Source organism: Xenopus tropicalis, chromosome 7 (genome assembly GCF_000004195.4).
Source record: "Xenopus tropicalis strain Nigerian chromosome 7, UCB_Xtro_10.0, whole genome shotgun sequence".
Classification (NCBI taxonomy): Eukaryota; Metazoa; Chordata; class Amphibia; order Anura; family Pipidae; genus Xenopus; species Xenopus tropicalis.
The window spans coordinates 93,059,094-93,082,987 of record NC_030683.2 but is presented as its reverse complement, the minus strand read 5'-3'; the positions used below and the strand labels follow the sequence as shown (position 1 = coordinate 93,082,987).

The following is a 23,894-nucleotide window of genomic DNA, read 5'->3' as shown; positions in this document are numbered from 1 at the left end:
GGTTCCTTTTATTAACCCCTTTATCAATTATTAAGGTTATGTAATGTTAGTACATATCCATGTTTTTTTTAAAACATAGTTACTCCTGAAATGTTCACTTTTTGTTTAGATGTCTGTATGATCTAACTGGAAATTAGGGATGCACCGAATCCAAGATTTGGTCAAGATTCTGCCTTTTTCGGCAGGAGGGTACCTTCCTCTTTATACTCACTCCTTATGCAATCACCCTAGGGAAAAAAAGCTTTATTTGCCCCTTCTGATAAATAATCGAAACCCACAGCATTTTTTAGATCACTCAAGTGACTTATATGAAGCCTGAATGTTACTTCCATTTGACTGGCTCTAGAATCAGCTGCCATCATTTCCTCTTTTGCACTTTCTGCCTCAGGTCCTAATGCTTTCAATTCTACCTGTTTTAAACTGTTCCCAGACAGAGCAAGATGCAAGCAATCTAGTTGATTATTTTCATACAAATTCTCAAGGGAACCTTAGGTGATCATTTAATGTAACTAAACTTCATAACTACATATACCAGTTGCTCTGAACATCATAAGGGTCATTATGACCGCAAATGCAGTGTGCAAAGTGCCATGTTTTTTACCATCGTTTTTCCATAATCCTGTGTCTGACATTTCAAAACCCACATGCTTTTTGTCTAAGGACAAACAGAAATATGTGATGTGCTAGATAATGGAGGGGATATATGCAGTGCAAAATGGTGTGGTTTGGGTGGGGGAGATGTGCCCAACTTATATACATGGTAGGAATGTACCATATATAGGGAGGGGTGGAGGGTTTTGTTCACAATTAGGGGCAGATTTAGCAAAACTCCAATTTTTCTAATTTCTCAATTTTTTCAAAGTTATGACTAAATTCACTGCCACGAAAGTCATTTATCAAAAAATCCAAGAAAAGAAATCACAAGTGGGACCAAGTCATAAAAAAATCAAAGGTTAGTATATGTACCCTTCATGTATTTTAATTGCTTAGAACTACATTTTCTTTCATGATGCAAAAAAAAGTTTTTGGATGGAGAACACTTCAAAACTGGAATTTATGCCAAAATTACACACATCTATGGATCTGACACACCAGCACAAATCTTTTAAACTTCCACAGAACGTATTGTACCTTGACTCAGTTTTACTAGCTATAGTGGTTTCTATGCAACTTTAATAGACTTTTTCCGGTTCCTACCCAAGTTTTTATTCACGGCTTTCCACCCAGTCAGCTTTTGCATGGCAATGAGGTGTGGAAAAAAAAATAGTGCATAAAAGTATATTTGTGCTCTAGTGTTGAATGGCCAACCCAAAACTCACAGGTTTGGGTTTTAGGGGCAGGTAGCGTGTCTTACCCTGCCCATCTACCCTCCCACAAAGTGCAGGTTATGATAGCATGACGGGTTACTGACATCACAGAAGACAGAAAAAAGGGCTAAAACTGCTTGTTTTTGCTTTATTGTGATTCCACACAATATGTTTTGGCCATCGTGGGCCCTTCTTCAACCTATGCATCACAATTGTGCAGAACTTTTTACAAGTTTATAAATATTATGCTTAGTCTGCACTTTTACTATTTCTGTTTCATTCCTAAAAAAAAGATAAAGGATCATTAGACCCCAAATGAAAGTGCACTCGAAAACACTTTCATTAAGGCTCTATTTTATTCATGAATTGCAGAATGCAGGTTAGAGGACAGATAGGGAACAGAGGAGAGACAGCTACATGTAGAGACATGTAACAAGTGCAAAAAGCAGGGCAAATTGGGCCAACGTTTTGCATTTTGTTCTCTACACTGCATGTAATAAATGGTCCATAAATTATTTTCTGTGTTTGTCTAGGTGGGCTTTTGTGGCACGGTTATGAAAATATTTTATCCATGTATTCAAATGAACACAACAGGCTTGTTTGGACAACGGGTAAACAACAGATTCAAGACATAAAATGGTTATTGCAATAAAAAAGCTTCAGGATAGGAAGAAATAGTTGGTCTACTCAAGTAAGCAATAATTATTTTTACCAATCCTTTAAGGCTAGTGCCACACGGGGCAGATTCTTGGCCAGTGGATAACCAAAGACAGAGAATCCGGCCCTACACATGCCAACGCAATGGCTCCAGGCAGTTGTGCAGTCACAACTATCAATTTTTTTAAGCGTAGGGGCAGATTTTGGGCCTGCGATTATCCACAGGCTGAGGATCTGCCCCATGTGGCAACTGCCTTAAAGTGATGAACAGATTGAAGCGGAAGATATTTCGAATTTTTGAAGATAACCAAACTATTAATATATAAGCAGTGTCTATACGTATGTGAATGCATTTGTGTAACACAAAAGAACCTCTGCAATAGATGTTTAAAAACAGCAGGAAAACATCAAGGGAGCCTGAATATGGGATTATGAAAGGATGGCTTAAAAGGGAAGTGCAGTTTCCCCTGTGCTTTTGAGTAAGCGTCACAGTTTATTTATAGTCTCTGCTAAAGCTCTTGTGAGGAATTTGGATGAGCTGGAAGAATTGGCAAGTAAATGGCAGATGACTTTCAGCATAGATAAATATGAGTGTACATTTTAGGATAAGGATAAGAAATATTTCAAAATAAATGCTTAGCAGAATCTGCCATGGATGAGGACTAAGGATTATTACTGTACAGTTGACTAAACAACACAATCCTGCATCAGCTAGCAATATTAAATGCCAGTAAAATCTTGCCATTTATGAATTGGTGCTCACCTGAGGGTTCAGCGCTGTTCCTTGCGCTCTCCATTTGCACAAAGTCGAACAGAGCAAGCAGTACCTCCTCCTGGCTCATTTGTATAGCATGAAACTTATTGGCTGACAATATGATTCATGTGATGCAAATTAGGAAGGAAGGGACTGTAGCATAAGCAGTACTGGCGCTTCTCTGGTGTCTTCCTACTACCCGCTGCTGATCTTTGCAAGGAAGTAGGGAGTCAGGGGTCAGCGACCCCCTCCACTCCAACAGCACAGAAGCCAACATATGCATTTGGATAAAGTACATTTATTTATCAGCAAAGAAGAGCATATCTTTATGATTTCATTGCACTTTCTTAAATAAGAAAATCTCTTACTTAATCACAACACTGATGAACAGGAGGGCAGCTGGCAGAGAGGTGCGTGTAGGAGCAACCTTCCGAGGTGCTTCATTGGGCATAGCTGTAGCTTTAAAGGGGTGGTTCACCTTCAGGTTAACTTTTATCTATTTCAGAATGGCCTATTCTTAGGTCACTGACCCCAGCAGTAAAGAAAAAAAACTACTGTTCTGCAACGCTACAATGTTGTTATTAACAATAACAATTGTTATTGTTATTTTTTATTACTTATCATTCTATTTAGGCCCTCCTCCATTTATATTCCTGTCTCTCCTTCAAACCAATGCCTGGTTGTTCCTGAAATTCTAAACTGTTGAACTGCTGAACAAAAAGCTAAATAATTTAAAAATTGCAAATAAAAAAATAAGGACCAATTGTATATTGTCTCCAAAAATCACTCTCTACATCATACTAACAGTTAATGTAAAAGTAAACAGAGGGACAATAAAGAAATCCTGGATCCCTGCAGATTTATCTCCTTTTTGGGAAGGCCTTGCAGTTGTGAGTGTGTATACTAAGGTAAGATTGTGTCAGTAATACTCTTTATCAGGCCTGCATAACCTGCAGCCTCCTGCTGTTGTTATATTACAACTTCCTTCATACAACTGATGGATGTTGTAGTGCAATAACAGCTGTATACCCTGACAATAGATGATAAAAAAAATGGGGCCCCACAAACTCTATTTTCTAAAAACAGCCTTGGTAGCTTGTCAGTATTGGGAGTTCAACAACAGGGTTAGGTTGTAACATATACTATCCACCACCAGGTATTTCACATAGCACATATAACACATACAACATATAAATAAATATAGTATACAATACAAACCGGTGCTTATAACGAAGACAAAGGCAATGAGAAATACAAAGTCACACTGTAAAAATGTTATTCTCTAGAGGGCACAAACTGCCAACTGTTCATGTAAGGAATTAATTGTGCATGTGCTGTCATTCTGCATGGTTTGGCTGCATTATGTAAATATCATAAATTAACATTTTCCTCACAGTGGAGGGATTTGTAAGCTGACTAGCTTACACCAAGGAGCACCAGGCTCCCGGGAAATACATTTCATAACAGGAGCTGCAGAGATATTTTTTTAATCTTGTTTCAAAGCTCTTACAGTATGAAGGATTTGTCACGGAAATTAATGGCAGCTCTTCATAGTCTAACTTCGCTAAAATTCTACAAGCAACAAGGGAAAAAACAAGAGCAGATCTATAAATTGTTGTGTGTATAAGTTTAAGGAGATACAAACACATCTCTACGCACAATTTTTGCTATTGTATTAGAAGTTTTCAGACCTTAGCCCCCTTTTCATATGGTTGTGCAGTGACTGGGGTACAGCAATGTGTTACATTTGTCTTCACACAGAACACAGATAGGTGTCTGTTTTTGTATCTATGAGTCAATAAAATGATGCTTGCTTCCACTACAACATTTTGTTCCTAATTAGTAAATTATGTGCCATGCACGCTGGGACTTCTTTTGGACTCTCCACCACACAGGCAGGGTTGAGTAGATAAGGATTTATAATTAGACATCATGCTGGGATCTGCAGTTTGTCTACATAACATGGATATTGTAGATATAAAGCAACCAAGGCACCCATATAAATGTTGAATTTTTACCATAATTTGGATCACCATACATTTTGTATACTTGAAAACATTAAATAAACGCAATGTTATTGTTTGCCACCAATATGGATTCATGCAGCTTAGTTAGGATCAAATACTGTCTTTTTTTATCTTCTTGCAATTCAGTACAGGTATAGGACCAGTTATCCAAAATGCTCGGGACCAAGGATATTTCAGATAAGGGGTCTTTCTGAAATTTGGTACTTCATACCTTAAGTCTACTAAAAAAATCAATAAAACATTATTCAAAACCCAAGCACTGTTTCATTTTTACAGAGAAAAAGGAAATCAATTTAAAAAAATCTGAATTATTTGATTAAAATGGAGTCTATGGGAAACAGGCTTTCCGTAATTCTAAGCTTCTGGATATTGGGTTTCTGCATAATTGATCCCATACCTGTATACCGGGTTTCTGAATAAGAGATCTCAATTGTAAGGCAAAAAAAATAAGAATTTTTTTTTTGTGCAATCAATTTTTCCATATATTTTGGGTTGGCTTGATGTATTTTAAAGGGGTCTCCAACCCAAATAAAACTAAATATGAATAATGGAATTAGAAATAATCCTAAGTAACTTTGAAATTAAAATATATTTGATATAACTGATATTTGCGTATTAATGTATACTGGAAGTTTGTTCTAGTTGCTTCAATTAGTTTCAAATATATTTTTCTTAATTAGTCAGTTAAGCACACCAATGCCATTTAAAGTATATGGACAAAGATTTATATCCACAATAACCCTGGTAACAGAGAAAGACATCTTTGTGAGAGAAAGATTATATTTAGAGGCTCAGAAGAATAAGCGTAAGGAGTGTCAGTGATAATCACTCTGGCAAAATGCTTGTGTTGTAAATAAAAAGATTAAATGTAAGCGGTAAATTTAAGGAAAGTGAATATCTCTGGCATAAGGGAAAGTCATAAATAGGGCAAAGGACTTGTAGGCAGGACTCGTGGCATGACTTGCAGGAAACAGGCATTCCTGAGGCCTAACCCTACCTGGAAACATAGCCAAGGTTCATAAGCCTGCAAAGTTCACCAGTGACACACAAACACAAAAATCCAGCTTGTTGCACATCTTTGTTTTAGAGGTGAACTCTCTATGCATCTCTGATCTAGGCACACTACCTTTAGCAATAATCTGCCGCAAGTGTCCATGCTCTAATCTTTTATTCAGATGCACTGGAAAAAAGTAAGGGTCTTGGAAGCTCAGCAGACGTGTCCCACCCATATCACCATCTGTTACTTTCACGCCTCGCTTAGAATGGATAGGAGCTCAGCATTTGGCAACTGCTACAGTTCACAGATAAATCATTGGGGAAAAGGCTTCATGGGTGAGAGCCATATGCATCACACCTTAATGCTTCAAACTCCCATTCTACAAAACCATTAAGGAAACATAGAATTACATTACCAAATCCCAGGGGCATCCCTAACATTGAACCAGTGGCACACAGAACCCATGCACATTGTCCTTTCCTGATAAACTATTAATGACACATACAATAGTTTATTTTACTTCCTACAAAAGATAGGAAACACAACTACAAATATTACAAATATATATATTACAAATACACAAATAACCCTTTCAGCCACAAAAAGCGAGATTGACAACTCCATTATGCCAGTGTGGCCCAACTGAAGAAGCTGCTCGGATGAGTAGTAAAACATCTTCAATAATTACTTAGCAAGTCTAGTTGCTCTACATTTACTCCTACTAGATAGTGTGCCCAACCTCTTCTTATGTGTAAGCGTGCATTGTCTTTTGACGCAGGCAACTGTGGGATCAAGAGGCTTACAGCACATGCATTGCAAGTGAACAGACTGGCATGAGCATTGGTGCTTCACCCCAGATTATGCAAGTGCAAAGATTGGCTTTAGAAGTAAACACCTTTAATGAATAGGACCAATTTTTGCAACGGCTGCGGCCTAATAAATGAGCTAATAGGGAAGGTCAAGAAAGGGTGATGGGTACAAAAACAGCAAGAAAAGAGCCGACCCATTAGAGGGAGTTTATAAAGGATGATAGAAGGAAAATACTAATAAACAGGTTGTTAACCAAAACAAAAAAGAAAACAGAACAGAGTATTTAAAGAAAACAGCCTACCAGAATGGGTAAGCAAAACAGATCCCCTACTTAACTAGGGACAAATTCAGAACAGGAAATATTCATATTGTTGATGCACAACAGGATACAGTTAATTGTGTCCCCAGTCAGAGAGATGATGTGGTTATAAAATGGGGATCTGGAAAAAATAAAGATAACAGAAATGAAAGATACTGAAAATTTAGGAGGGAAAGAAAGGAAATAGTAAGGAGAAGGACAGGTGATTGCTGCAGGCGAGCAAAAGGGAGGTGACACTGCCAACCGTCTCATGTCGCAAGCACAACTGCAACAGGTTTTTCAAGTAACACAGTGAACACATTAATTTTATCTGATGTCTGGAATACATTCTTGTAAAAAATCCTTTAAATTGTTATACATTTACATTGGTGTATTCTATGTTAAAGTTTACTTGCAGTTACCTACACAATCTACTTGGCTTCCTAATGACCTTTCAGTTCCTCACCACTCACAAACATAGAGAGGACCAGGGATCAATACACATAGTTTTAGCACCTGCAAGGAAATATTGAGTGTCCCAGTTAGTTTTCTAATATGACATAAGATTTGCTTCCACTGTAGGAGTGATATAAGGTTGCCACCCAGTTGGTATTTGGCCAGTCTAGTCGGCAAATCACCAACTAGGGCTGTTGCCGGTATTACAAATTTACCACCAATATATCTTCTAGGTAAATTTATAAGGGTGGCAACCCCACCTATAATCTCTGCCTTCCCTGACTCTTTCACAGCAGATCACACTCTTTTATATAGATACCAGCCTCTGCCCTCCCACTATCCCTGCCCATCCACCAATTCCCCTGGCTATCCCACCCAGCCTCCCTAAAGGCTGGTATTAATAGCAAAAAAAAAGGTGGCAACCCTAGAGTAATTTCATCACTTATATATCATCACTTTCACCAACTATGAGCACAGAAAAAAATGGGGCAAAATAACTCTTATTATGTAAAAAAAAATGTATTAGTAGAGATTACTGCAAAATTTAGTATAACAATATACTATAATTTAATGTCAATGGCTTACAGCTATCTTCTATTGAGCCAATCAAATAATGCCTCATAAAGTAGTCAAACTACAGCTACTTTTGAACAAGTCAGAAACTGGACATGGATAGGGCTGCCACCTGGCCAGGATTTAACCAACTTAGACAATACAATACCAATCAAGACTAAGGTTGACCAGATATTTAGTTGCCTGTAAATTTGTACTTATCTGTTATTCTGCCCCTACCTGCCTGAATCTTCACTTCTAGCTTGTCCTCTTTCCCTCTATCCCCCAACCTACTGAAAAAATATGCGCTCCATACCTGCCCTAGTCACCCCTTTTACATTACTACCCTGCCCCTTTTACTTCCTTGTCCCCATCCGGAATTCTTTTTTGAAAAAGGTGGCATCCCTACCTACTAACCAAATAGTGCCTCATCCCTGCACCATTCACCCAATTCACCATATTTTATGTCACTACCCCACCCCTTTTAAATCACTGCTGACCTTTTTTTTGGAAAACGTTAGCACCCCAGAGAGGTATAATTTTGTTATCCAACAAGAACAGCCAGTGCAACATGTGGTAAGATTTCATTACTGGTAAGTGTAATGCCGTGAGTGCCCAAAATGTAGCTCATAATCTACCAGTTGGATAACAGCTCAATTAGATCAACCATTTTGGTACTTCCTATTTTATTAGATTTTAAGCAAAATGGCTTGGGTGTTGCCTATTTAAGTGCAACAATACAGTGTGTGATGTTATTAAATTGCAACTTCTAGAAAACCTAAAAAGCTGAGGATTCTGGTTCTGGGCGTTGCCATGTGAATTTCAACAAATCAGACATCCCTATGTTAAAGTGTACCAGGCTCCAAGGAGTTAACTTTTATGACCATTCTATATATCATGTTATTTATGTGCCCAAAATTAATTCAAGTACTCATCTTTATTGTAAAACGTTACATACCAATAAATATAGCTGTCATCGGAAAGTAGAATTCTAACATTAAGCTTACTGCCTATTCCACTATTTCATTATTTATTGATGTTAGTTGGATTTCAAGCACGCTCCAAGCACAGAACAAAAAAAATAATTGTTTAACTTTGCCTTTTAAAAACTGTGCGATTGGTAATGGCATCATTGGAATTTTAAGAGAGCTTATGAGGAAATCAGATGTAATTTTGTAACTCAGGTATTTAAGGACAAACTCAGACAAAGTAACTACTATGATGGGTCACTGGTGGCGAAGACTACAGTAACCATAGGGGAAGCTGAGTAGCCATGGGATTGACATGACTGACTGATGGATTTATCTGACAGAGTTACTAACTAAACACTCTAATGAAAGCTATAAGAAAGAAAGGACCATTTATGACAACTGCAGTAGCCAAAGTGCAATTTTGGGCACAAATTAGCCATTTTTACCCATAATACAATGCATAAATGCAGTGCAGCAGGATGTCTGATGCAGCAAAATGAACACAATTGCATATATGCCTACTGAGGCACTCTGCGGTGGGAACCCTGATATTAAGGTGGCAGTATCTTCAGGGTTCCAAACACATTCTTTGCTTTATCTCTTTGATTTATAGAAAGCGTATACAGATTCACACAAGTCTATAGGTATGCTCCACCATCTCTGTTTTCTATGGGCATCCTTTAAAGACACACAAGGCTCATTTATGTCTGCAAGAGCGGTAGGCCGCTTGCAGGATGCACCTAAAACTACTTTCATTAAAGGTACTTGAGTCAAAATGTGCTCTTTGCACTCCTACCTTCCATTCCGAATCTGGCCCTGCTGCAAACTCCTAAGCAAGCGGCAGCTTCAGGGTTTCCTTAGCACCCTGTGTCAATAGGCACAGCAGTGCTGAAAGAATAGGGTGCACACATAACGTGCATGCTAAACACAGAGAATTACACCAGGCAGACTTAGGAATATTTGGGCAACCGTGCATGATTTGCTATAAAGCACATATGCAGCTGGCAAATCAGCACAACTGCAGAAGGTGTAGCTGAATTGTGTAGAGAATCACCAAATTACATCAGCAATGATGCTGGAATCCTAGGAAAAAAACAAAGGGATTGATCTTGAAATTGCACTTGAAATCTCTCCAAAAGATATTATTGGACAAATCTTGGCATGTAGGTAAAGCAATGACTTTGCTTGGGTCCCATCTGTCCAAATGTAGGTTCCCCAGGCTTCTTGAATGACATCATAACTGCAATACAACCAAGTCTAGGAAAATATATCACAGAGATCAGCCTACTGTTCAAAGGTAAGTTTGGGAAAGAGATTGCATCTCAGGCTTTCAAATAGGGTTGGTACCTGGCCAGTACAATACTGGGACAATATTACAATATACCTGCCGGGTTTGCAATAACTACTCAATCTGCCCCTGGCCCACCTCTAATTCACTCCTTTCTCCACTTTCTAGCTCCTGTACTTACTAAATCTGCAGACGATCCATCCATCATGATAGGACTGTGCCATCCAGATGTCATGACTCTGCCCCATGTGACGTCATAACTCCACCCATTGCCATCATGACACTCCCTCTTGTGTAACTGCCCCCAATCCAGGTAAAGTTATTATAAAAAGGTGGAAAGCCTACTCTAAAATCAGTACTTTTTAAAGTTTAGCTTGAAAAACATCAGCGTCCTAATGCGGGTTCTGTTTCGGGGTCTGCCACCCATAATCATGCAGTGATCCTAAAGAATATGCTAAAAGTGGCCTTTTTACTTTTTCAGATCGACAAACAAAAAAAACTTTCAGTCTGGTGCAAATGAAGATACAGTTGAAGGCCACACTTATGAGTACTGAACATATAGCTACATGGAGATGTGACCCCTATAGTGCGAGCCAGCTGAGGTTCTTCAAAATATGCTGATATGCAAATTGGTGCCGGTGCAAATATACCAGAATCGTTTAGCAAAAGAATTAGAAGGACCCTCAGCAGGACCAGTGATTATATTATATTGACCCATAAAAAAGAGTAGCAACGATTTGTGTTGCACCGCCCTCGATATTAGCACTAAAGAACCTTTATTGTTTTCCAGACTGCAAAGTATTCATATTGTGCAAGTATTTTTGTCAGTACAATATAAATACCTTCCATACCAACCCTAGATCTGTCTATCAGGGATAACCTGAGCACTGATTACAGAAATCTAGAATGTCATTCATTAGCTATATTAAACACACATTGAGAAGTGAACAGTCTATTGACCTTCTGTAATAATCACACTGGGGGATTCATAAAAATGATGGAGGCCACAAAGGTCAGACTTGACCTTTCGACTGTCTCTGTCTCTCTATCAGATTTTCTAATTGCCTGACATTAGGCTAACTTCAACGGAAACATGTTTCATAGCTAAGCATCCCTCCTGCCCTATTCTCCAGCACTGACCACGCAGCAGCTACCCCCTTATACAGCACCGCAGAACAACAAATACAGCAAATTCACATGAGCAGTTTTCCTGCATCTCAAGTGTTGCCACGAAAAGTCACTTTAATTTGTGTTTTAGATTAAACAGATGTCGGGAGCTGCAATAACTGAATTTTTTCCCGCTCTTAAGGATAAACTCCACAAGCGCTTTTGATCATATTTTGTGGGTCAGATTTTATTTAACCTCTCATGCAACACCACGCAACGCCACACAACAGCACAAGGTTTTGTAGGATCCTACAAAATCTGATTTCCACAGCTGTAATATAATGTCGGATCAAATTCTGATGTTTTGTTTTGTTCCTGCATCTATATCTGACAGTAAATGTATTTCAATAAGAAAAAAGTCTTCAACACCATCAGTTTTTATCTTGTCGGATGCAGACGCAGTATGCAGTGTTCCCTTCCCACAGGTGTGTTGTGTCAGATGGCACACATCAGATTTTTTCACTAAATTACGGGCCACTGAGGCTAATGTTTTTTTTTAAGTTCAGTTCTTAACCTTTGGGCATTTGGGTCCTTATACAGTTTAGGATAGGTCCACGTGGTCCTACTGAACACAATGAAATTGCTTCCTACAACAGAAAATAGTCTTTAGAGAGGAGATTCAACTTTACGTAAACTTTTAGTATGTTACGGAATTTCCTATTTCTAGCTACTTTTCAATTGGTCTTCATAATTTAAAGTTTAATTATTTGCCTTCCTTTTCTACATTTTTCCAGCTTTTACATGGGGATCACTAACCCCAGCAGCCAAAAAGACTACTGCTCTGTGAGGCTACAATTTTACTATTGTTACTTTGCATTAGTTATCTTTCTAATCAGATCATTTCCTGTTCATATTTCAGTCTCTCATTCAAACCACTTCCTGGTTACTAAGGTAAACATGACCCTAGCAACCAGTTTCTAAAATTCCAAACTGCTTTGGAGAGCTGCAGAATTGTCTCAGAATATCACTGTATATGCCATACTAAAAGTTAAGGGGAACTCCGGCTTCCAAACCAAAATGTGTTAAAGAGCCCCACACCACACATAAACTCCTAATATACCTATCACTGCAATCTGTTCTTTCAAAAAGTATGAATAAATACCATTTTTATATGCTGAAATATATGCTGCAAAATAGTTCTTCTCTTTCTGCATCATTTGAAATCCTGGCAGGGGAGGAGGGACTAAAACATTGATGTTGCAGATTAGAACAACTTGTCCACAGCTTGCAGACAGCATGCAGGAACTTCAAAACCCACAATGCATTGCCCTATGATGTTCCTTTCCTTATTGACATCACATGTGCATGGAATTGTGGGATTTGGATATGGGCTGATGGCAGGGCTCAGCACAGTCGACTACTGTTACATTTTTTTTGGAGTCAGCCAGATCAGCAGAAGAACAGGGTGCCAGGCTTAGGTAAATGTTCCCAACTACATAGTACATTAAAATCATGAAAATGCTGCATGTTTTTTAACTGATGTATATTGCAAAGTTGCTTGAAATCATGTTTACTTTTCAAAACGCTTGTGTTTAGGTGGAGGAGGTGAACAACCCCTATAAGACAGGGTGCATACCTACTTCTAAACTAATATTTGGGTCACAAAGCTAATTCTCCCAGTTAATTTGGGTCCCCTGACATTTTATGGTAATGGTATGAACACGTTCTTAAGGATCATATGCCATATACAGCCTGATGAGTACGGACAATGGCATACGATACACGCGGCTCTCACTGACTGCCCAAATTAAAAACAGGCTTTATTGCAATTAACAAGCATTAATGAGGCAGGCCATTCTTTAGTCACTTAATATTCAGAAGGAAATACAGTGTATCCCAGCTGCACAAGCTGAGTCATTCAGAACCTGATTGATGACTGCGGCCCCTGTCAGTAAAGAAAAAACATGCTTCCTGGATCTTTTGCTTGGTTTCCACATCATTCTGCATTGACTTCATACTAAAAGATAAAATGAAAATTGTTCCCAGCTTTTACGATGAACCTACCCTGTTCTACCCAGATAAGGGACCATTTATAATGAGTAAATAGTGCTGCACAGGGGTCGGTTGAGGTATGATTAACTTTATGAACTACAATGTGAATTAGATTCAAATACAGTATATAGCTGCCCCCTCCCAATGAATGCTTAAAGAGGAAAGGGAGGTGATATTTTAGATTCATTTAAATTAGGGATGCACCTAATTTAAATATATCAAGGGAACACTACAAGATAACATAAGGAAGTTACTGTTTGCAGAAAGGTTGATAAATACATGGAACAGCCTTTTGAAATAATCAGTGGGACTGCGGCCCCTGTCAATAAAGAATAAAACATGCTTCCTGAATCTTTTGCTTGGTTTCCACACCATTCTGCTATTTACTTCATTCTAAAAGATAGAAAGAAAATTGTTCCCAGCTTTTACGATGAATCTACCTTGTTACAGATAAGGGACAATTTATAATGAGTAAATGTTGCTACACAGGGGTCAGTTGAGGTATGATTCATTTTAAGAACTTCAATGTGGATTCGATTCAAATATATAGCTGCCCCCTCCCAAAGAACACTTAGAAGAGGAAAGGGAGGTGATATAGACACATGTAAAACTACAAGATAACATAAGGAAGTTACTGTTTGCAGAAAGGTTGGTAAATACATGGAACAGCCTTTTGGAACAGTGGGACTAATTCAGAAAAGAAATTCATATATGCATACAATGTTTAAAAAGGTAATTTTAAGGGAACAAAACAAACCAGAATTAAGTGGGGCCAAGGCAGTAGGTGGGGGCACAGACTGAAAGTCAGTTAGGGTAAAGCTGGACATACATTATAAGATTGACCCATTTGGCGAAGTCAAAGAGCAGATATTTCCCCTATATGCCCAACTAAAGAGGGCGATATAGGGCGTTTCACAATGACAGGGATACAGGCCGTCAGGGTGAGGACTGCATCAAAGAACTGAGGCGGCCCTCAATCCAGTGGAAAAAATCAAACCTACCCCATAAACATCTGCCCAATTTTCACCCAGATATTGGTTAGGAGGTAGGCCCATCGGAGGGCCCTATACAAGGGTGGATAAGTTGCTGAATCTGTCACTGAAATCTGCCTGTATATGGCCACCTTAGGTTTTGGGCAAATGCCAGTCTGACCATACTGATAGATTAAGAAGAAGATACGATTAAAGGTCAGATAAGGTGAAATTTGCAGCTGGCATGCACAAGTGCCAAGTACATGCCATAAGTGGAAGAAATATTGCACCCGTTACTGCACCAGTTTTTGTAGCTACCAGGGTCACTTTAATTTGCCTTATTAGACTATCCAGTTCTTTCTGATATTAAAATCTCTGTTTTACATTATGCTACCAAATGCATCACACATTTGATGGTCAAATGGTTTTGCAACTTTCTTCCTTGCATTCCCTTTCAATGAAGAGGTTTTGACCTATGTGACTGATTTGAACAGTTTTTGTTCCACCTTAAAATCATTATCTAAATTATGAAATATAATTATGAGCTCCTTCATTTGTGGTACATCTGAAAAACCCTTATTTACGTCTCACTGTTGACCAATGTGATTTAAAGAGAGGGCATGAAAACTTAATTTATCGATAAGAGGAATTTGGGGTCCATCTTGCTCTTGCCCTTGGTATGAGCTATAATGTGGATTCCAGGGACTGTACTGACAGACAGGATGTAAGGAGAGGAACGTCGATGTTAGGCCTTGAACTATGGCATGGAGATAAGATCAGACCCAACGCCTTTCATTAAATGTTCTGGATGGAACCAGCTTGATATAGTAAAAAACCCTTCACTAACTGCTGTGTATTATTTGCTCCAGTTAACAGCTTTTCTACGGTGGTTATCTTTTTACTTCTCACATGACCCAACATGAGGAAACTGAGCGCCGGTCATACCTCCCCTTTTAGACAACACCAACTACACCCTACACACCATTCCCCAAGCACAAAACACAGTGGGATGAAAAGGCTGAGCAGCAATTATGCTAAATAAACCACAACTTGAACACTGCATATTCCATAAGCCATGTCTGGTGTAACTGTAGCAGCAGTTATACTACTTTCAAATAAGAACCAAGACCGACCCAAATTTCTCTCTTTTAAAACCCCCTTCTAAATACCCCAAAAAAACCATTGGTGCCCCCACGCAGCACCATTTTTGTCTAGCCTACACCATTGTTACAAAGGACAGGGAAGCAAACATGGCTGCTTAATTGGGACAGAAAGTAATGCCTAAATTGTGGTTCTGTTACCAAACCCTTTTAATCCCCTGCAAAAATGGGAATAATCCACACCTAATCTGACCTGCCAAAAAGATGGAGGGGGTCAGCTGTCACCTTGTTCTACTCCCACATTCATTGGATCTCTGGATATATTCCTCTGCCACTGTGGGTTGAATTTTTTGAGTGTTTTAAGAAGGTTTTTTTTTAAAGGCTTTCATTTGTTTTCACTTTTTTTTATTTTATTAGATATTTCCACCTGCTCAGATATTTACTCAATACAACACATTTTAAGGGATTAATTTTTAAACCAAATAATAATACAAAAAGAGTCACATTTCTTTATACATGTGATAGCACAGTAATGGCACTCAGCTCTCCACTGAGTACAATTAATACAATTAAATGGTCAGATAATCCACCTGTATGTGTGAATACAATAGTGCTGCCCAGGTGTTCAGCTTTCTCAGGAAAGGACACATAAGAGGCTCAATACCACCTAAAATATATGAAAACTACAATTATCCATCTCTCTTTCTCTCAGTATGTCCATACGGAAGCTGCTTTACTGGTTTTACGATTGTATGTTTTCTGCTTTCCTACCTTCCCTTACCTTGGGAGGAGAACTACAATATAACTGCAGGCACAGAAAGGGTGTAAGCTGACATATCTGCTCCCTGCGTCATATATACTTTCTCAGTGCTTCCCCACCCAGAGTTTGCAGACTGTTCGGCCAGCCCAAAAGGAATGTAGGAGGAAAGTGATGACTTCCAGAAAATGACAACAAAGTGCTTTAATGTGAATTTGCTGGGAAAAAACTAAATATCCATTACTTTCCCGCACAGAGGTGGTAGGCAGTTATCTGTAAGTACAGTGTAGAGGCAGCCACATGACTGCTGGCTGGCAAGAGCTGTTATAATACTGCATCTATAACTGGGCTAATACAAGTATATTTTCACCTGTATATGTGTGTCCCTGCCACCTGTCCCTCTGCTTAGATATATGTTTGCCAAGGCTTGCATTCTCCTCTGCCCTGTCACAGTATCAGCTAATATTGTACCGCCATGTTTGTCATGGTCATGGAGCCCTCATACATCTGTTCTCATGTCAAATTCAGCCATCCCTCTTCATACCCCCAAGTTTATACATCCCAAGTCATCAAGCTGATGTAGTATGGGGGTGGTGTGGACATACTACATCTTCTTTTTACTTTATAAAAGGGCTGAAAATTGGCAGACTACCCTAAACCAGCTGACAATAACTAAGAGAAAAAAGAGCCAAGGATGACGACAGACCCCCTATGGGGATACAGGAGGGGTATGAAGGGGCTGCCCTTGTTGGAAACTTCACTAATGTCTTTCCCCTCCCTTCACCTTGGGTGATGTGGCAAATGAACTGTCCCACATGCCAGGGCAATAGCAACAGCACTTAGAACATTAGGTCTCCTCATACTGCAGCAGTACCTACTAGATGGCATAGCTGCCAGCATTCTATTTTATTCACAGACACAACCTGTATAATTGCCAATGACTGACAGCTGCTCACTGAGAGGTTCTGCAGCAGATAAACACTTGCCAGCATGATCAACAAATTCGTGCCATATTGCTAAATAATATGGGTTATGACAATTCTGCAATCTGACAACCCTCCCCCCTTATTGTGACATTCACCCTGCACAGAAAAATGACAGTAAAAAGCCTTTGAAGCAGTGACATTGGGAGGATTAAATCCCCGTTTTTTTAATATGTTATCTCCGTGTCTGTGAGGGTTTTCTCCGGGGTCTCTGGTGTCTTCCCACACTTCAAACACATACAGGCAGGTTAACTGATTCCTGATGAAATAGACTATAGTGCTTGTGTATGTGATAGGGACCTTAGATTGTAAGCCCCACTGGGGCAGGGACTGATGTGAATGATTTATAATCTCTGCAAAGCACACATATGTCAGTGCTTCATAAATACAGGGTAATAAATATTACAGTATATTATCTAGCATTGTAATGCTCCTCTCGCCTTACACAGTGTCACGCCAAATGGCTTGCAGCATGCCATTCTACATACACACCCAGGGCAAGCTGCACAGATCTACAAACATGAATAGATTGCATTCTGCACCCAGCACAACAAGACTGACGGGCACTAACCATTCCCACTACAAGAAGGTCTCTCTCCTTAGCAGCCCAGGTAGCTGAATGGCACAGGTTGGCACAATATGACAGCAATGCAAGCAGATTATGGCACAGACATATCATATACTCTCATGCTTCCCAGAGAGGAGAGGGAGCTTACCCAAAATCCTGGTCCATGGACTTAAAGAAGAATTTGTAATGATGCACAGGTCTGTTGCTGAGGACATTTTTAAAATCTGCTAAGGTCACTTTCTCAGGAGGAACAGGCAGTTTCACCAGATAAGGGGTTTCTTCTTCATCTATATGGTAGATGATTCTGGTTTCAGCCATGAGCAGAGAAATAGCAAGGGGGCTATACCCCCCAAAATGGCAATGCCCTCTCCTTTAAATTAAATCTGAATCATACGTAGATCCATATGTGAAGTCTCTCCTCTGTCAGTCACTCAATTTGCTCTCACAATGCACTGCTCCATGGATCCTCTAAACAGGAAGGGAAATGCAGAATCCTGATCTTGCAAGGTACTGGGAAATGGCTGAGTTGCTGGGCATTCTGCTCCCTGCACTGCCCTCTACAGGCTGATCGCGGAAATACAAACCCTGAAAGACCAGTATTTTTCCAGGCTCTGTTATATTCCAGACGCAGTTGAGCTGTTTCATTTGTACAAAGTAAATATTGTATATTACCCGCAGAAAACCATTTGCCCTTGTGTGGACAGTTTGGACAGATATGAATGCAATATAAAAAAAGCCAAATGCCTTATTTAGGGCAAATACTAACTACAAACATAAGAGTTGCAGCAATAGAAGTGTGAATTGTACAAAGAATTCAGTTTGAAATCAATACAATTGTAATATATGAACATAGTAGAAGGCATTAAATAGTTTCATGACCATATCAACAGTGGTGAGTAATAATAGCCAGTGCTGCTCTAACTATGCCCCTTTAGCCACTCAGTCTCAGTGGTGCAGATGTAATACAATGTGGTGAGCAGGGCAGTCTGGGGCCATAAATATCTATATTTAGATATAAATCTTTTACTAGTCTGGGGAATCTGAATCTAGTTTTGCACAACCACCCCTCTGCAGTTTTTGTAGGGGAAATATTTCTAAAATGACTGTTAATGACTTTAATGACTTTTAAATTATTTAAAATTTATTGTGAAATGTAATAGATATGTATAAATCTCTTACTATCACCTACTCCTTCTAACTGGTCTCCCATCAATCTATCTTAAACTCTGCTGCTAGGATCCTCCTGCTTTCTCCTAAGAGGGAACCTGTTCAGCCCAAGTAATGTCTGTAGCATAGCTGCCTGTTAAGCTAAGGATAGCATACAAAATCCTTTTGCTAACATTCAAATCCCTTCACTCCTCTGCTCCTCACTATATTTCTTCACTTGTCTCCCTGCATGTTCCTGGTCATCTCCTCTGCTCTTCTCAGAGCAGCCACCTTTTTACACCATAAACAATCCTCTATCTCACTGCACCTTACCCCTGGAACACTATCCCTGAAGCCCCATAAATCAAAAACATTATTTTGTCTAACCCTGCACTTAAGGACCAATGCCCATACCTTGTGTACTTTTGCTCCCCAATTTGTGCCTGTATGTTACCCAACCACTTAGACTGTAAGCTCTATAGGGCAGGGACCTCCTTCCTACTGTGCATCATAACACATGGAACTTAATCTCTGTGCATTTATACTTATTTATTGTATTTATTATAATACTTGTCCTCCTTGTGTGAAATTCTGTATGTTGTAAGATTGTACAGTACTGCTTATACTTGTAGCGCTTTATTAATAAAGTTATACACACATAAACACACAACTGCCAGCTTCCTATTTGTTGTACATTCTGTATGTAAATTATAAAAGTACACATGCCAAAGTTACACCAGGATATATGTCAAATTCATATACTCTAGTGGACTTGGTAGAACCATTAATGTGTGAGGGGAGGAACTGATGCAAATATAAACCATATAAACCCACAATGGAAACAGGCAAGGACTCCAGTATCCTAGAGAATGTTCCTAGCTACAACAGTTCCTACACAAGTTTACTAGGCTTGTGCCAGATTGGATGCTATTATTTAAATGTTGTTTCTTTGCTAGTTAAATACATTGACTTTGCTGTCTTTTACACAACATATATATATATATATATATGTACAATAGAACTGAATACCATGAGCTCTACAAGGTGGTGCAATAGGAGAGATACATGCACCTTCACATCTATGATCAGCAGCTTCCCCGGCATACACCACACATATTACTGGTAAACAGGGAGATGGTCTATGAATGCAAAGTAATAACAGAAACAAGCATAGGATATGCCAGAGCAGGACTTCACACACAACAGTAAGCCAAGCCCAGTGGGATCTGTCCTCAGTCCAGCCTACCCTGGCTGCAGCCTAATGCAACAGAGCTGCATTACTGTGCTAGAGGAGAGTGAATATGGAAGGCGTTGGCAGCATGACATATGTCTTAACTTGCCAAGGGAGTTCACTAATAGTAACCCCAGTAACCACTGCTCCCAAGGCTTGTTCTGCCCTGGGACATAGTTTACTTAGATAGATGCATAGACAAGGAGACACCTGTATAGATATGTGTGTATGGGTGTACCAGTGGTTCTAATACATTGACAAACTTTCAGTATAATTTTTAATGTTTTACTTCCAGCTGCTTAAAGGACCAGCAAATACATTGTTTTACTACACACCGGTTAGTAGGCACAGAAGCCTTCCTGACCCCAGTTGCTTATTCTATTAAGCCCCTGACCCCAGTGCTTGGGGCTTGTATATCCTAATATGCTGGTCGAGGTACCAATTGCTTACCGTGGTACAGCAGAATCTGTTGGTTTGAACTGCTTATATGTGCATTAGGGAACTCTATTGAGAAGTGCATGAGTAGTGCAATGAACTATTCATTACAGCCCCCCAAATATATGTGTGAGAGGTTAAGGACAGCAGCTTATGCTTTTAAAGGAGAAAGAAAGGTGAAAACTCAGTAAGCTTTATCAGAAAGGTCTATGTAAATACAACCATAAGCACTCACAGAAACACTGCACTGACTTCTCTGAAAAAAGATTAGTTGTGTCTGTAATTCCAGTGCCAGAGACACGCAGCTTTCTGTTCTCTGCTCTTTCCTGCTCCCCCCTCCCTCAAGAATGCTAAGAACTCACTCCCCCCCCCCCATTAGGAATGTGGATCTGAACCAGTCAGCAGGAAGCTGAGCATGTTCACTTGGTCTGGGTGTCTGTGCAAGAGTGAGGCATTATGGGAACTTTCTTTACACAGCTCAACGTTTTTTCTTCCTGTTTGGCTTCTGATCATCTGAACGGGAGAAATATGGGGAGACTTAAGGGCAACTGAAGGTATGCCTACCTTCTTCCCCATTGCCGCCTACATAATCCGATCTTTGGCCCCAGGGCCAAACGATCGGATTATTTTTTTTTTTAACTTCAAGCTCCCCGATATCGCCCACCCGTAGGTGGGGATATCGGAGGAAGATCCGCTCGCTTGGCGATCTCGCCAAGCGAGCGGATCTTACCGTGTATGGGGACCTTAAGGCTCCAAATGAACCAATTCACTGCAGAAGTTGCCCACTTTAAGCATTGTGTGCAGTTCCTTTTTTCAATTGTTGTGTCTCTGGATGTTTGTCCTGGAGGATGCTGGAATTGGTACTGCACTGGCAGGAATTATACATGTGTTATTTTATTTTGAGTGTGGACCACTTTTAACATATTCTCTTTCAACATGTAGAATAAAATGTATGAGAAGAATGTGAGTAGCAGCCTATATTAACCAATCAGAATTTTGCTTTGATTAGTCTTACCACAGTTAATGGATAAAAAATACAGCTCCAGATTAAAATAATTTGTATAAATCCCCCCAACCTTGGACTCCGCACTTGCGGACTTAATAACCCCCTATAATGCTTCATGATTACATGGGCCCGTGTTCTGTCCATGAGCCATGCCTTCTGTTTGGTCTCCTCTGGCACCAGTTCAAGCTGAACCTCCTTGTAGCTTTCTCTCTATTATGTAAAGCTGTTATGTAATAAATCCTTATGAGAAATCCATCCACCCTCACCTATGATAATCTTCTGAGCACATACAACCCATGGTATTCAGACTGCAGTGCTTTAGATTAGAATATCACAAGATGTAGGAGAGAGGCACCTTTACCAGGCATGGGTGGTAACTATGTGCCAGGGGTCAGGGCAAAGAGATATTACAATTCTCAGTGGTGTCCTACCTGTGTTGAGATACAGTTGCAATCAAAACTGTGCACACAATAAATTAAAAGATTTTGCTTAAACATCTTACTAGACTGATGGACTAAGCTGTCCTACTGATTGTAGCAAAGGGAGCAGCAACATGGCACAGTCTGCTGGCCAAATATGGTATTGCAACAGATGATCTTTCTCCATTTTTATGCACCGGTATCCTGAAATAAGTAGGAATTATGGTGTGGGTTATAAATGGCATATTAGGCTCATATGTTTTTTTTCAATTAACTCATTATTCTCAGTATTTCTGGTACAGGGGTGATCGGGTCCAGCAAAATCTCCTTTCCCCACAATAAAACCCTAGTGGATCAATAAATACACCATTATTATTCAAGAATCCAAGACAAAGTATTATTAAACTACAGGGAGAAAGTATTATATTACTACAGTGAAAGTGTTATATAACTACAGGGACTGTAGAGGCTGCAGCCACACGGGAGCTCTGGGTACCCTATCTTTCATTACATGAAAATAAGATATTAAAAAGTGAAAGATCCAGTACACAATCCTACATGCAAAAAATTAGGATATAGGTTGATAGAAGGGGTGTTATTGAAAGCAAATAGCAACCTGTGAGTGGTATGGGGTGTCTGGGATGGAAAATAGGGGCGCTCAAGAGAGAGTGTGCAGAGAGTCCTTGCAGGAAACTTATTTCTTTCAGCTCCATTCCCCCAGGGTTTTGTGGCAAAATTACTACACCACATGTATGAGCAATAGACACTGCACTGAGAGCAACAGAAGCTGCACTGAGATCACCAGGTTTCCTCATACTGCAGTGGTATCTTCCATTCTAGATGGCATAACTGCCAGTGTTCTCTTCATTCATAGGTGCAACTTATATCTATGGGTCTATTGACTGCTGCTCACTGACAGCTTCTGCAGCAGACAAAGGCTATGATGATCAACAAATGTGCTGCCCATGTTAATTCATTGAGCCAATAATATGAGAAATGACATTCCTGCCTTCCTACAAGTGCCCCCTGCGTCCCATTGTGACATTCATCCTGCATAAAAAAATTACATGAAAAAACCCTAGAAGCAGTGGCATTGAGAGGATAAAACCCCAGCTTCTTATATATATGACCGTAAATTACCTTGCATTTGCCCCATGCCATTCTACATACACACCCAGGGCAAGCTGCACAGATCTACAAACATGAATAGATTGCATTCTGCACCCAGCACAACAAGACTGATGGGCACTAACCATTCCCACTACAAGAAGGTCTCTCTCCTTAGCAGCCCAGGTAGCTGAATGGCACAGGTTGGCACAATATGACAGCACTGCAAGCAGATTATGGCACAGACATATCATATACTCTCATGCTTCCCAGAGAGGAGAGGGAGCTTACCCAAAATCCTGGTCCATGGACTTAAAGAAGAATTTGTAATGATGCACAGGTCTATTGCTGAGGACATTTTTAAAATCTGCTAAGGTCACTTTCTCAGGAGGAACAGGCAGTTTCACCAGATAAGGGGTTTCTTCTTCATCTATATGGTAGATGATTTTGGTCTCAGCCATGAGCAGGAAAATAGCAAGGGGGCTATACCCCCCAAAATGGCAATGCCCTCTCCTTTAAATTAAATCTGAATCATACGCAGAATAGATCCATATGTGAAGTCTTCCCCTCTGTCAGACCCTCAATTGGCTCTCACAATGCAGTGCTCCATGGCTCTTCTAAACAGGAAGGGAAATGCAGAATCCTGATCTTGCAAGGTACTGGGAAATGGCTGAGTGCTGGGCATTCTGCTCCCTGCACTGCCCTCTACAGGCTGATCTCGGAAATGCAAACGCGGAAGCACAAGTTTCTGTATTTGTCCAAGGTAAATATTTGACGTTCACCTGCAGACAGACGGGCTTTTGTGTTTGGGTGAACATTCTGAGATGAATAATGCAATGTAATAATCAGAATATCTTTTTTTCATACGCATTTAAGGAAAACATAAACTTCAGGG

The 23,894-nt window shown here is 39.8% G+C and overlaps 1 protein-coding gene across 6 annotated transcripts in view; it reads right to left on the bottom strand.

The window, feature by feature from the left end:
- Window positions 1-23,663, bottom strand: part of dvl1 (dishevelled segment polarity protein 1) — a 67,068-nt gene extending 43,405 nt beyond the window's left edge. For 2 of the 6 annotated variants that reach the window (XM_012966022.2, XM_012966023.2), the window contains exon 1: window positions 23,291-23,663. In XM_012966022.2, coding sequence (XP_012821476.1) covers window positions 23,291-23,460 — 170 coding nt within the window. In that variant the 5' untranslated portion in view covers window positions 23,461-23,663. 6 annotated transcript variants of the gene reach the window in all.
- Window positions 23,664-23,894: the final 231 nt, after the last annotated feature.